At 42.1% G+C, this 12,803-nt stretch overlaps 1 protein-coding gene across 1 annotated transcript; it reads right to left on the bottom strand.

The window, feature by feature from the left end:
- Nucleotides 1–9,615: 9,615 nt before the first annotated feature.
- Nucleotides 9,616–10,912, bottom strand: LOC115177897 (B-cell receptor CD22-like). The gene is made up of 5 exons (XM_029738892.1): nt 10,678–10,912; nt 10,216–10,482; nt 10,036–10,123; nt 9,905–9,944; nt 9,616–9,783 (listed from the first exon to the last, which is right to left on the bottom strand). The coding sequence occupies exons 1-5, from the start codon at nt 10,895–10,897 to the stop codon at nt 9,616–9,618; spliced, it is 783 nt and encodes a 260-aa protein (XP_029594752.1). The 5' UTR covers nt 10,898–10,912.
- Between the last annotated feature and the right edge of the window lie 1,891 nt (nt 10,913–12,803).

Here is a 12,803-nt window from a genome sequence, read left to right on the forward strand (position 1 = left end):
CAACAAGTCACTCTATAGCTGGTGAATAACTCCACCTGATACATTGAAGTAGAAACTGTAAATGGGGTACAGGGCCTCATTACTGAAAATGAACCAGGCTCATATTGTGTTGTGTTGTATTGTTCTATATGGTTGTCTATGTGAATACTGTCTGTCTGTAAGTCTATTGCACTATGTATGTAATGTGTGTGATGTGTTGCATGTCTGTCTACGTCTGTCTATTTAAGATGACATGTTGTATGATGCAAAAATAATTTCCTAATGGATACAATAAAGTCATTATCATAAGAAGCATCAACAACAACAACCACTTATTGAACAGATGTGTAGAACTGTAAACACATATTTCTACATTGATTGTTCTGAAGCTGTTTTATTCTCAGAACCCCAAATTTAGGAGGATAAATGTTCAACCCTCTACGGTCCGTCGAGCTGTATAGCAGCCTAAAGACTGACCACCAGCTTCAATGATATCTCCTATCCCCAAGCTGTGAGGATAAACAGCAAGTGACTCAGACAGACAGACAGACAGACAGACAGACAGACAGACAGACAGACAGACAGACAGACAGACAGACAGACAGACAGACAGTCACTCGCTCGCACGCACGCACGCACGCACGCACACACACACACACACACACATACAAACAAATACAGACAACATCTGTAGGAAGGCCAATAAGGCCATCAAAGTCTCGAGAGCTGGTTGTTATGGATGTAGAAAAGTTCAAACACACATCCTACACAGTATAGATGTCAACAGTACTCCCTATCAGTCTGGTCCTGAAGGGCCCTCAGCTAAATCCACTGTGTCATACACACACAAACACACACACACACACACACACACACACACACACACACACACACACACACACACACACACACACACACACACACACACACACACACACACACACACACACACACCCCTCAGGTCAACGAGGTGGTCATGTCTAGCAATGTACAACTCACACACACACACACACACACGCACGCACACACACACACACACACACACACACACACACACTGCAGTGTTACAATGTTTGTCTGCATGTCTTTTTTACCCAGGTTAATCATCTCATCCCTATGTAGATCAACACACCTACACTGAGACACTTTATGAATACTGACCCTGATGTAACAACCAAAACACAGCTCAAAACCTAACAGGAAGAAAAATGATACATTACCCTCAAGTATATGACTTATGACTAATAGCAAATAACCAGAAACTATATTTCAAGATATTGTCAAGAGTACTTACAGACTGAAGGGGAGAGGAGAGGTCTTGTACAGTGAGTTAACTGACTGGTAGTGAGTGGAAACTGCTAGAAAGTGTCAGTTCTGTGGTTGATACATATTTATAGTAGTCAGAACACAAGTAGCTGATACAGAACTGTCCTTTCCTTCCTCTTTAAGACATTAGCTTGTCTGTTCCAGTGATCTAGACTAGAGCTCTCCCTACTGGACTCAACATTACTGCACCATCCTAATAATAATGTCCTCAATAATGTTGGGCTAATAACAACATAACAAACTGACAATACATCAGATAAAATGGTGAAACACAACACCGTCTACTTGACAAAGTCACATTTAATCACACAAACACTGATGTCAGTAGTATTACAACATACCACTATCATATTATGTTACACTGTTGACCCTTGTGTACAGTACTGGTAGTAGCATTAGTTAGCAGAGGAATCAGTATCATCATCACCATAGCCTGCTGTATTGACTGCTGCTGTCCATATACTGTATAGTCTAATGTAGCCTGTTATCTATATATAGTCTAATGTAGCCTGTTATCCATATATAGTCTAATGTAGCCTGTTATCCATATATAGTCTAATGTAGCCTGTTATCCATATATAGACTAATGTAGCCTGTTATCCATATATAGTCTAATGTAGCCTGTTATCCATATATAGTCTAATGTAGCCTGTTATCCATATATGGTCTAACGTAGCCTGTTATCTATATACAGTCTAATGTAGCCTGTTATCCATATATAGTCTAATGTAGCCTGTTATCCATATATAGTCTAATGTAGCCTGTTATCCATATATAGTCTAATGTAGCCTGTTATCCATATATAGTCTAATGTAGCCTGTTATCCATATATAGTCTAATGTAGCCTGTTATCCATATATATATACATGCCCTATATTCAATTGCAATTCATTTCCAAAACAGCTCAGGCCGAGGGAGAGGGGAAAGGAAATCAGAGGAGCACCCCTCTTCACTTTGATTGACACTTCACACACTCATACTGTATGTCCAGTGTTCTGTCTGTGTGTCAGAGGACTACAAAAGTGGTGACACTCCCCAACACCCTCATTCTATCCAAGCTTCCTGTTCCCTTATAAGTTAGGTACAGTACACGGTGTCTCCTCCTCTTCCTCAATCTTCATATTCATTATTCTGTTCTTCCTCTTCCTCTTCTTCCTCCCTCTGTCATATCCAGACGGTGCGTGGTGTTCAGGATAGTCTGGATGGTCAGGGTGTTCAGGGTGGTCAGGGTTGCCATGGTTTCCTGTCTCTTCCTCTATGGTCAGGCTTGTATTTGATGCGACATTTATCATCATAGAGACAGCCAGTGGTCCTCCAGAAGAAACACTCATCACAATTGATGGGAGCCATCCTCCTGGGCCTGGGAGAGAGACACACAAACAGTATGAAAACACAATCCTGTCCCCACCTACTGTCAGGTGTCTGTAATTTTGTACAATTCATGGCCCATAGATTAGTAACACTTTAGAATAAAACATTACAAATGCTTATATCATTTTAAATTATAGATTATGTTTTGACAGACAGATGGATGTCCTTACCCTGTGGAGTCGTACTGGGAGGCTGAGGAGGTGTTGAGGCCTGTAGGGTTGGTCCCCCTATAGGGTTGTTCCCTGAGGAGATTGAGGGGTTATCTGCATCCAGCGGTCTGGGTACCTGATCACCAGCCTGGTGCTCTCCAGCAGCCACTTTCAAAATACATAAAGTGGAACCAATAGGAACCAATAACACAGTTCCAAAAGTACAATGGAACCAATAGCCTAGTCCTAATAGTACAATGGAACCAATTGCATAGTCCCAAAAGTACAATCTCCTATAGTGCATGCTAAATAATTGAAAGCACATCTCACATAGTTAAATGCATTTGACAGCATTATGTTTCATCACACCACTCACCTGGAGCCTCTCCAAGGTGCGAGCGGTCATGTTGGTATTCTTGAAGTTGACGAAGGCACATAATCTCTCATGTAGAACTCTGATACTCTCTATCTCACCACATATATAACCACAACTAGAGAGAGACAGAATATAGAGAGTATTAGAGTTGCCTCCCGAGCCTCAGAAGCCTGATACCTGATTGCATGAACACTTTGGAGCCTACTCTCCCATCTTGTGTCACTCCATGACTTCACTGTTATGTTCACGTGTTTCTTCAAAACACTTCATCTTTGTGTGCCAGCTGAAAAGAAGATGAAGAGCTTTTGCACATGCCCAAAAAAACGAACTGCATCTTTTGAAGATTTGGCAGCATCTGCAATGACAAGGTTTAGAGTATGTGCTCCACATGGGACCAACACGGCTCTGGGATTTTCTTTGCGAAGTCTGGCTTGTACTCCTTGGTGCTTGCACTTCATGTTGGCCCCATTGTCATAAGCTTGCCCTCTGCAATCTTCAAATGGAATCTTCATCTCGTTGAGCTTATCTAAGATGACAGTGGACAGATTCAAGCCTGTTGTAAACCTCTAAATTCACAAAGCAGAGGAAGTGCTCCTTGATCTCTGGCTTTCCCTTTAAAGCCACGCTTCTCAGAATAATGTACATTTGCTCCTGGTGACTAATGTCAGGTGTACAGTCCACGATAATGGAGAAGTACTTTGTCTCTTACTTGAGTCACTATTGCTTCCACAATTCTGTTTGCACTTCAAGGTAATGAGCATGTGTCTCTCCATCTTTAATTCTGCTGAGATGATTTTCCATAACGGGGCCACATTTTGCCAGTAATTCAACCTCTTTTAGGAAGTTTCCATTATCTGGTTGGAAGAGTTTGTCTGATGAACCACTGAATGCTAGGTTTCTTTCAGCCAGAGACTGGGTGATGATACTTATTAAATGTGTAAGGACATCCCACCATCTCTTTCTTTCAGCCTCCAAAATTGTAATTTGTATCTGGTCAAGAGTCTGTCTCCGACTTAGGCGCAGATCAAGTTCTCTCCACTTAATCATATTGCTCGTGTGTTCAGGACTACCCTCATGGTGTTTCAGAATGGCGTTGATATTTGACCAGTCATTCACGCCTTCCTTTATTATTTTGTAGTCTTTTGTAGAAAAGAGCTTACAGCAAAATCAATACACAGCGTTGTTTTTAATTGAGTATGAAAGCCAGCTCCTGGTAATCTTTTCCCCATTTAGCCAGCTCCTGGTAATCTTTTCCCCATTTAGCCAGCTCATGGTAATCTTTTCCCCATTTAGCCAGCTCCTGGTAATCTTTTCCCCATTTAGCCAGCTCCTGGTAATCTTTTCCCCATTTAGCCAGCTCCTGGTAATATTTTCTCCATTTAGCCAGCTTCTGGTAATCTTTTCCCCATTTAGCCAGCTCCTGGTAATCTTTTACCCATTTAGCCAGCTCCTGGTAATCTTTTCCCCATTTAGCCAGCTCCTGGTAATCGTTTTTCCCCATTTAGCCAGCTCCTGGTAATCTTTTCCCCATTTAGCCAGCTCCTGGTAATCTTTTCCCCATTTAGCCAGCTCCTGGTAATATTTTCTCCATTCAGCCAGCTCCTGGTAATCTTTTCCCCATTTAGCCAGCTCCTGGTAATCTTTTCCCCATTTAGCCAGCTCCTGGTAATCTTTTCTCCATTTAGCAAGCTCCTGGTAATATTTTCTCCATTTAGCCAGCTTCTGGTAATCTTTTCCCCATTTAGCCAGCTCCTGGTAATCTTTTCCCCATTTAGCCAGCTCCTGGTAATCTTTTCCCCATTTAGCCAGCTCCTGGTAATCTTTTTTCCCCATTTAGCCAGCTCCTGGTAATCTTTTCCCCATTTAGCCAGCTCCTGGTAATCTTTTTTCCCCATTTAGCCAGCTCCTGGTAATATTTTCTCCATTTAGCCAGCTCCTGGTAATCTTTTCCCCATTTAGCCAGCTCCTGGTAATCTTTTCCCCATTTAGCCAGCTCCTGGTAATCTTTTCCCCATTTAGCCAGCTCCTGGTAATCTTTTCTCCATTTAGCCAGCTCCTGGTAATCTTTTCCCCATTTAGCCAGCTCCTGGTAATATTTTCTCCATTTAGCCAGCTCCTGGTAATCTTTTCCCCATTTAGCCAGCTCCTGGTAATATTTTCTCCATTTAGCCAGCTCCTGGTAATCTTTTCCCCATTTATCCAGCTCCTGGTAATCTTTTCCCCATTTAGCCAGCTCCTGGTAATATTTTCTCCATTTAGCCAGCTCCTGGTAATCTTTTCCCCATTTAGCCAGCTCCTGGTAATCTTTCCCCATTTAGCCAGCTCCTATTAATCTTTTCCCCATTTGACAGCTGTCTCTGTAATAAGCCTGAATGGAAACCTCTTCTAGTCTTGTCTTTAGGGTAAGAAAAATCCAGTCCTGGTTTGAATGGACCTCCGCGCACTAACTCAGTCCTCATAGAGTCTGTTAAGACTGGGGGGCCAGTCTGCTGGGTCATTTGGTGGAGCAGCAACTGTTCTATTAGGGCCTGAGCTGCTTGTATCTGATGCTGGCTGTACACCTCTGGTTGTGCTAGTACTGGCAGAGGCTGCCTGTACTTCACCTGGGTCTGTGTTGGTACTTGCTGAAGACGGCTGTATTGGGTCTGTGGTAGTATTTGCTGAAGCCAACCATACTGGGTCTGTGTTAGTACTTGTATTGGGTCTGTGTTAGTACCTGCTGAAGCCAGCTGTACTGGTTCTGTGTTAGTACTTGCTGAAGCTGCCAGTACTGCGTCTGTGTTAGTATTTGCTGAAGCCGGCTGTACTGGGTCTGTGTTAGTATTTGCTGAAGCCGGCTGTACTGGGTCTGTGTTAGTACTGGCTGAAGCTGGATGTGGATCAACTGAGTCTGTGCTTGTACTGGCTGATGATCCAGCATCTCCTCTACTGACAAAATTAAGCATAGCACCTGTAAATTAAAGATATCAATACTATTATTAATTTTATCAGCTGCTTCAGGCCCATTCAAACTGTCTCCCCCAGATTTCCTTTTTATACATTTTAAAATATAAAATACTATTTACACTATGGCTTGGATGAATAATTGATGGTTATTATTTACTGAGAGATGTGCATCCATATTGCCCAGTATGCCCAGCTAATCAACATTTTAAATTAAATATATAGATCAATAGTCAATGTCAATCCATTGCTTTCCATAATGCATTAGTCCAGAGTTGTAACTAAACCTTGACTGAGAGACTAGATTATCATTGTCTTGCTTTAAAATTATGTGCGCCTAAGAGGAGTGCCATCACGCCCGTATATTGTCTGGACTGGTCCCCACAGAGGTTGCCACTGGAAAGCGCAAGTTTCATTTTGTGCACAATCATATGAACACATGTTCACGTGCGACGTGGTTATCTTTTCCAAGCTGCAGTTTATAAACACCGTTGCCTGTTAGTGTTTATCAAACTTAATAGATAGTTGTATTTCACTCTCACTTTTGTCAGGCACAAAGTAACAGAACACAGCCCTGGAAGTGGCTGGTAATCAAACAAGACACAGACAGACCAAGAGATGTACTGCCCAGCTAGGATAACAAGACAGACAGACTAGAGACAGATGCACTGCAAGCTAGCACATCAATTTAACTTTACATCAAACTTGGAGAGGAGAGAACACAAGTTTACCTGATTGCTGTTCCCGCAATTCACTCTCGTTGTTTTTATTTCTCTTTTTGTGACCAGAAGGATAGTTCCGCTTCATCCTTTCATCGGAGTTGTAAACATTGACACATTGACACTTGCTTTAACACGAGGGGGAGGCGGGGCCCTTGCGTAATTTGTGGGGCCCTACGCAACTTGCGTAGTGAGCGTATAGGGCCGCCCGGCTCTGGATAGGGCTGAGGGGTAGAGCTCCAGACACCAGTAGCAGTATGAACGATTCCCAAAGAATTACAAGAAAGTAAAAATAGTCCATCCAGATCTTCAACACCTAGGAAATCTGTTGGACAACTTATATTATAGTACACACACACACACACACACACACACACACACACACACACACACACACACACACACACACACACACACACACACACACACACACACACACAGGCATCCAAACGCACACACTTGTACAATGTCTGAACTACTGGGAAATAATCTGGCAAGGTCGAGAGGTGTGTGTGTGTGTGTGTGTGTGTGTGTGTGTGTGTGTGTGTGTGTGTGTGTGTGTGTGTGTGTGTGTGTGTGTGTGTCTAGCCACTCACGGTTACATGGTTCAGTATTACCATCTTGTGTCCAATAGGTAGAAATACAAGAAACAACATCAAAGTGGAAATAGTTATGAATCAATGTAAGTTAATAAAACAATCACTTTATTTGTTGCCTAAACTTCAGCTTATTTACAACATGATGTTTATACTGTACTCAATGTATCTAAAATACATAATAATGAATAATGAATAATTTGATAATAAAACAAGCAATATTATGACACTGAACAATATGGTATTACATAATATAACATTTAAAATGCCCAATAATATCTGACAGCAATACAAAGTAAAACATCTTTAAACACATCAGGAGCAACTCCAGAGCTACAAATATTTAAAAGCTCCTGTTAATATTGTTTCTTTTTGTGTCACGCAGACAAGCCAAAACTTTATATGTTATAAAATCTGGAATTGGCAAAATCCCATAAAAACAGATAAGCAATACAATCTATAGACAGTAAACAGATAAGCAATACAATCTATAGACAGTAAACAGATAAGTACATGAGAAAAGTAGGCCAGTTCAGAAAGGAAACCCGAGTGTCCAATTAGAGACTAGTATCATTCACCACCACCTTATTCTGTGGTCTATTTAAACTGACCGGGTCTGTTCTCACATCAGTCTACTACTGCTACTGTTACTATACGCTGGCTTCTTTTCCTCCACTGACTCTGCTGCTGTAACTACTGTTACTATACGCTGGCTTCTTTTCCTCCACTGACTCTGCTGCTGTAACTACTGTTACTATACGCTGGCTTCTTTTCCTCCACTGACTCTGCTGCTGTAACTACTGTTACTATACGCTGGCTTCTTTTCCTCCACTGACTCTGCTGCTGTAACTACTGTTACTATACGCTGGCTTCTTTTCCTCCACTGACTCTGCTGCTGTAACTACTGTTACTATACGCTGGCTTCTTTTCCTCCACTGACTCTGCTGCTGTAACTACTGTTACTATACGCTGGCTTCTTTTCCTCCACTGACTCTGCTGCTGTAACTACTGTTACTATACGCTGGCTTCTTTTCCTCCACTGACTCTGCTGCTGTAACTACTGTTACTATACGCTGGCTTCTTTTCCTCCACTGACTCTGCTGCTGTAACTAGCTGTTTCTAGCTATGCTGCTGATTTCTGATATAATGTTTTCTTTGTGAATGCTCGCTAGCTGTGTTTGAACCTCCCAGCATCGTTCAATATGCTCATGTTGCAGTGTTTGGCTGCTGCAGGGATGTGATTGATTGCGAGGATGAACCATGTTGCTGCTCTGTTGTCAATCAATAGCCGGCTACAAGCTAGCTAAGTAGAACTAGCATCGAGAGTAACCTATCATACTGCCCACTTGTTTCTTCCCAATACCAGCTTCGAGCTGAGTCAGTGTGCTCCGTGAACCATCATGGAGAATACTCCCTCATCCATACAAGGAAGAAGTAGTCTATGCTAGACTAGCATACAGGCTATGTGTTGCTATACAGTGAGTGAGTAGCAATGTTTTCTGATCATGAGCAGGAGATTAGCTCCTCCCACCACCCCAGCCTCCACCTGTTAGGTTCTGTTTTCCTGCTGGGGGATTGGTATAGCTGTTACCCTGAAGGAGCAGAGCCTATATCGCCAAGATTGAAATTAATAATTTGCTAATAAAAAATTACAAATATTTCTATTTGAAATGTAATCAAATCTGGAAATGGCCAAATCTCATAGAAAAAGAGCAGAAGCATAATCTATCCCATTTATCATCTATTAACGGTATTTATCATCTATATACATACTGTATTGATCATCTATATACATACTGTATTGATCATTAGGAGAACAATCTACATTCCAGCATTTACTCAAAGGTTAAAGATCATTGTCTGGTAAACCTTGATGCTGTCGCTCTTCAGTCCAGGTTCAGTGGTGGTTCTCTTCAGTCCAGGTTATGTGTTGGTTCTCTTCAGTCCAGGTTCTGTGGTGGTTCTCTTCAGTCCAGGTTCTGTGGTGGTTCTCTTCAGTCCAGGTTCTGTTTTGGTTCTCTTCAGTCCAGGTTCTGTTTTGGTTCTCTTCAGTCCAGGTTCTGTGGTGGTTCTCTTCAGTCCAGGTTCTGTTTTGGTTCTCTTCAGTCCAGGTTCTGTTTTGGTTCTCTTCAGTCCTGGTTCTGTGGTGGTTCTGTTCAGTCCAGGTTCTGTGGTGGTTCTCCCCAGTTCTCATAATCGGGGGGCTCAGCATCTATCTGAGGGTCTGTGTCACTGTCCAGGTTCTGTGGTGGTTCTCCCCAGTTCTCATAATCGGAGGGCTCAGCATCTATCTGAGGGGCTGTGTCACAGGGGAGTCCCTTAATCTGAAAGAAGACACATTGAATGAGCACTTTACGAACCCCTCCCTGCAACATTTTTATGTAAATTAATTTGCTTACTGTCTATGGTATTAGGATTGAAATCTTTGGTTGTTGACATTATTACCTGTGTGTCTGCTGTGGCATCACTTCCTCCTGTGTGTCTCCTGTAATGAGGGACAGAGTGAGTTCTGCTCTCTACTGACCTCTAGTGGAGGTTGATGTGTAACTAACAGTATATCTCAATGAAAGTCTCACCTCTTCAGACTGCAGTAGATGGTGAGTAGCAGAGCTCCAGCAGTCAGGACAGCCCCCACCCCCACCACAGGAACCCAGGGAAACACTGCTGCAGGATCTTGAGATTATAAATGCATGATGTCAGAATGAAATCTGTAAAATGACAGGGCACCAAAAATGATCAGAATGTGACATACTTACATGTAACATTAATATGGACAGGGATATGTTCTCTCCCTATAATGTTCAGAGCCTCGCAGTAGTATCCCTCTCTCTCCTCAGAGCTGATGTTATGGATGGTGTATCTCTGTCCAGAATGTCTCATTGACATTTTCTTGTATGTTATCTTGTACCAGGTGTATTTGTCCACAGGTGGGTTGGCAACACTGCTGCAGGTCAGATTCACTGAACTGCCCTCCACTATTTCACCAGAGGGACTGATTGACACTGAGGTGTTCTTTGGGCCATCTGGATAACAGACAAATTAAAAGTTTGGCTTCTCATTATGAAATTGTGTAAGTATTTTGAACTGTAAAATCAACATCCATTAATCTAAATGAAATAGTAGCCCTATTTGATGTCTGTTTCACTAAACATCAACACTGACCAATGATGCATTGGATGATTTTGACAGACTTTATAAAGTGTATTAGTCACACTCACACACTGCAGGAGAATTGATGCCTTTTACAGCACAGTAGAAGCTGTCTTCAGTTTTTAAGTGGACTGAGTACGAGGGGGAGGAGTCCTCTTGTCCAATCGTGCTGTTCCTGTACCAGATGTAGGTGGGGTTACCAGTCAGAGTACAGGTGGTGCTACAGGTCAGTGTCATTGACAACAATGTAGTGGTCACCTTCACCTGCAGGTCTGGAGTAGATAACATTAAACCCTCAATTACCTGTTTAGTTCAAATGAGGCAGGAGTGGACGTTCTCAAATCAGCAATTCAGACATTCCTATTTAATGCATGCTTTCATATTAATTGTATTATTTAAATAAAATCAAGACAATTTTCCAGAAACAATTAAACAGATTAGCATTATATATATATAATATCACTGTACCTGTTACAGACAGAGTGACTCCAGGATCACCAGTATATAGAATGTTACTGTACCTGTTACAGACAGAGTGACTCCAGGATCACCAGTATATAGAATGTTACTGTACCTGTTACAGACAGAGAGACTCCAGGATCACCAGTATATAGAATGTTACTGTACCTGTTACAGACAGAGAGACTCCAGGATCACCAGTATATAGAATGTTACTGTACCTGTTACAGACAGAGTGACTCCAGGATCACCAGTATATAGAATGTTACTGTACCTGTGACAGACAGAGAGACTCCAGGATCACCAGTATATTGAATGTAACTGTACCTGTTACAGACAGAGTGACTCCAGGATCACCAGTATATAGAATGTTACTGTACCTGTGACAGACAGAGTGACTCCAGGATTGCCAGTATATTTCCCTCCAGTCTGATCTGTTATAAATCTGAACTTGTACGTAGCTGAGTCACTCTCTCTCAGGTCTGTGATTGACAGGGTGTGACCATTCTCTTCATCCTTACGATACGTCACACGACCTTTGTAGTCTGGGTCATCACTCAAACTAACAGGACCCTCAGCATCATTTTTAGTGAACCAGAAGGTTGTTCTGACTGTACCACTGGGATATGTGTAAGAGCAGGACAGCTCCACTGTTGACCCCTTCAAGGTACAGATACTCTGAGTGGTGTATGTAACACTCCAGCCAATCTGACCCAGTACAACTGAAACACAGTTAGACATCACAAGGACGTTACATTAAGTTCAAGGACTTTTGACTCACATTAACACTTTGTTCCATAGTTGCTGAGTTGAGACATTGATACTCTTTGGTTGAGTGAGAATGGAAACCACAGATAAGCATCACTCAGTGAGGTGTGAAAGACAACTGTTTAAAGTGAAGTGGAGATGCCGAATGTGTTGACAGTAGAACACAAGTTGTTATGCTTTTAGAAATATCTTTATATTGATAAACAGAGCAACTAAAATACAGGAATGAGACCATACCTGCTACAGACCAGAGAAAGACCACCAACACACTTCCTGCTGTTCTCAAGGTCATTGTTGCATCTCCCACCCTGCAGTCTTAGAAACATAAACAACAAGTCACTCTATAGCTGGTGAATAACTCCACCTGATACATTGAAGTAGAAACTGTAAATGGGGTACAGGGCCTCATTACTGAAAATGAACCAGGCTCATATTGTGTTGTGTTGTATTGTGCTATATGGTTGTCTAAGTGAATACTGTCTGTCTGTAAGTCTATTGCACTATGTATGTAATGTGTGTGATGTGTTGCATGTCTGTCTACATCTGTCTATTTAAGCTGACATGATGTATGATGCAAAAATAATTTCGTAATGTATACAATAGTCATCATTATAAACAACATCAACAACAACAATCACTTATTGAACAGATCTGTAGTACTGTAAACACATATTTCTGACCACAAGGTTCAATGATAGCTCCTATCCCCAAGCTGTGAGGCTAAACAGCAAGTGACTCACAAACATGCACACACGCACACACACACACACACACAAACACACACACAAACACACACCCAAACACCCACACACACACACACACACAAACACACACCCAAACACACACCCAAACACCCACACACACACACACACCCAAACACACACAGCAACACCAGCCTTCGCTTTGGCTCCACCTCCTGTCCAGCTCAGGCTTTCGGCTTCGCCGGCCTTCTAGTTGCTGCCAAACC

The sequence above is a fragment of the Salmo trutta genome, chromosome 38 (assembly GCF_901001165.1).
Source record: "Salmo trutta chromosome 38, fSalTru1.1, whole genome shotgun sequence".
Classification (NCBI taxonomy): Eukaryota; Metazoa; Chordata; class Actinopteri; order Salmoniformes; family Salmonidae; genus Salmo; species Salmo trutta.

Coding starts and splice junctions, on each gene's coding strand:
- LOC115177897 (XM_029738892.1), bottom strand. CDS start 10,897: ATGTTATCTACTCCAGACCTGCAGGTGAAGGTGACCACTACATTGTTG. Junction 10,483..10,677: donor CATCAATTCTCCTGCAGTGT/GTGAGTGTGACT, acceptor TCTGTTATCCAG/ATGGCCCAAAGAACACCTCA. Junction 9,945..10,035: donor ATCTACTGCAGTCTGAAGAG/GTGAGACTTTCA, acceptor CCCTCATTACAG/GAGACACACAGGAGGAAGTG.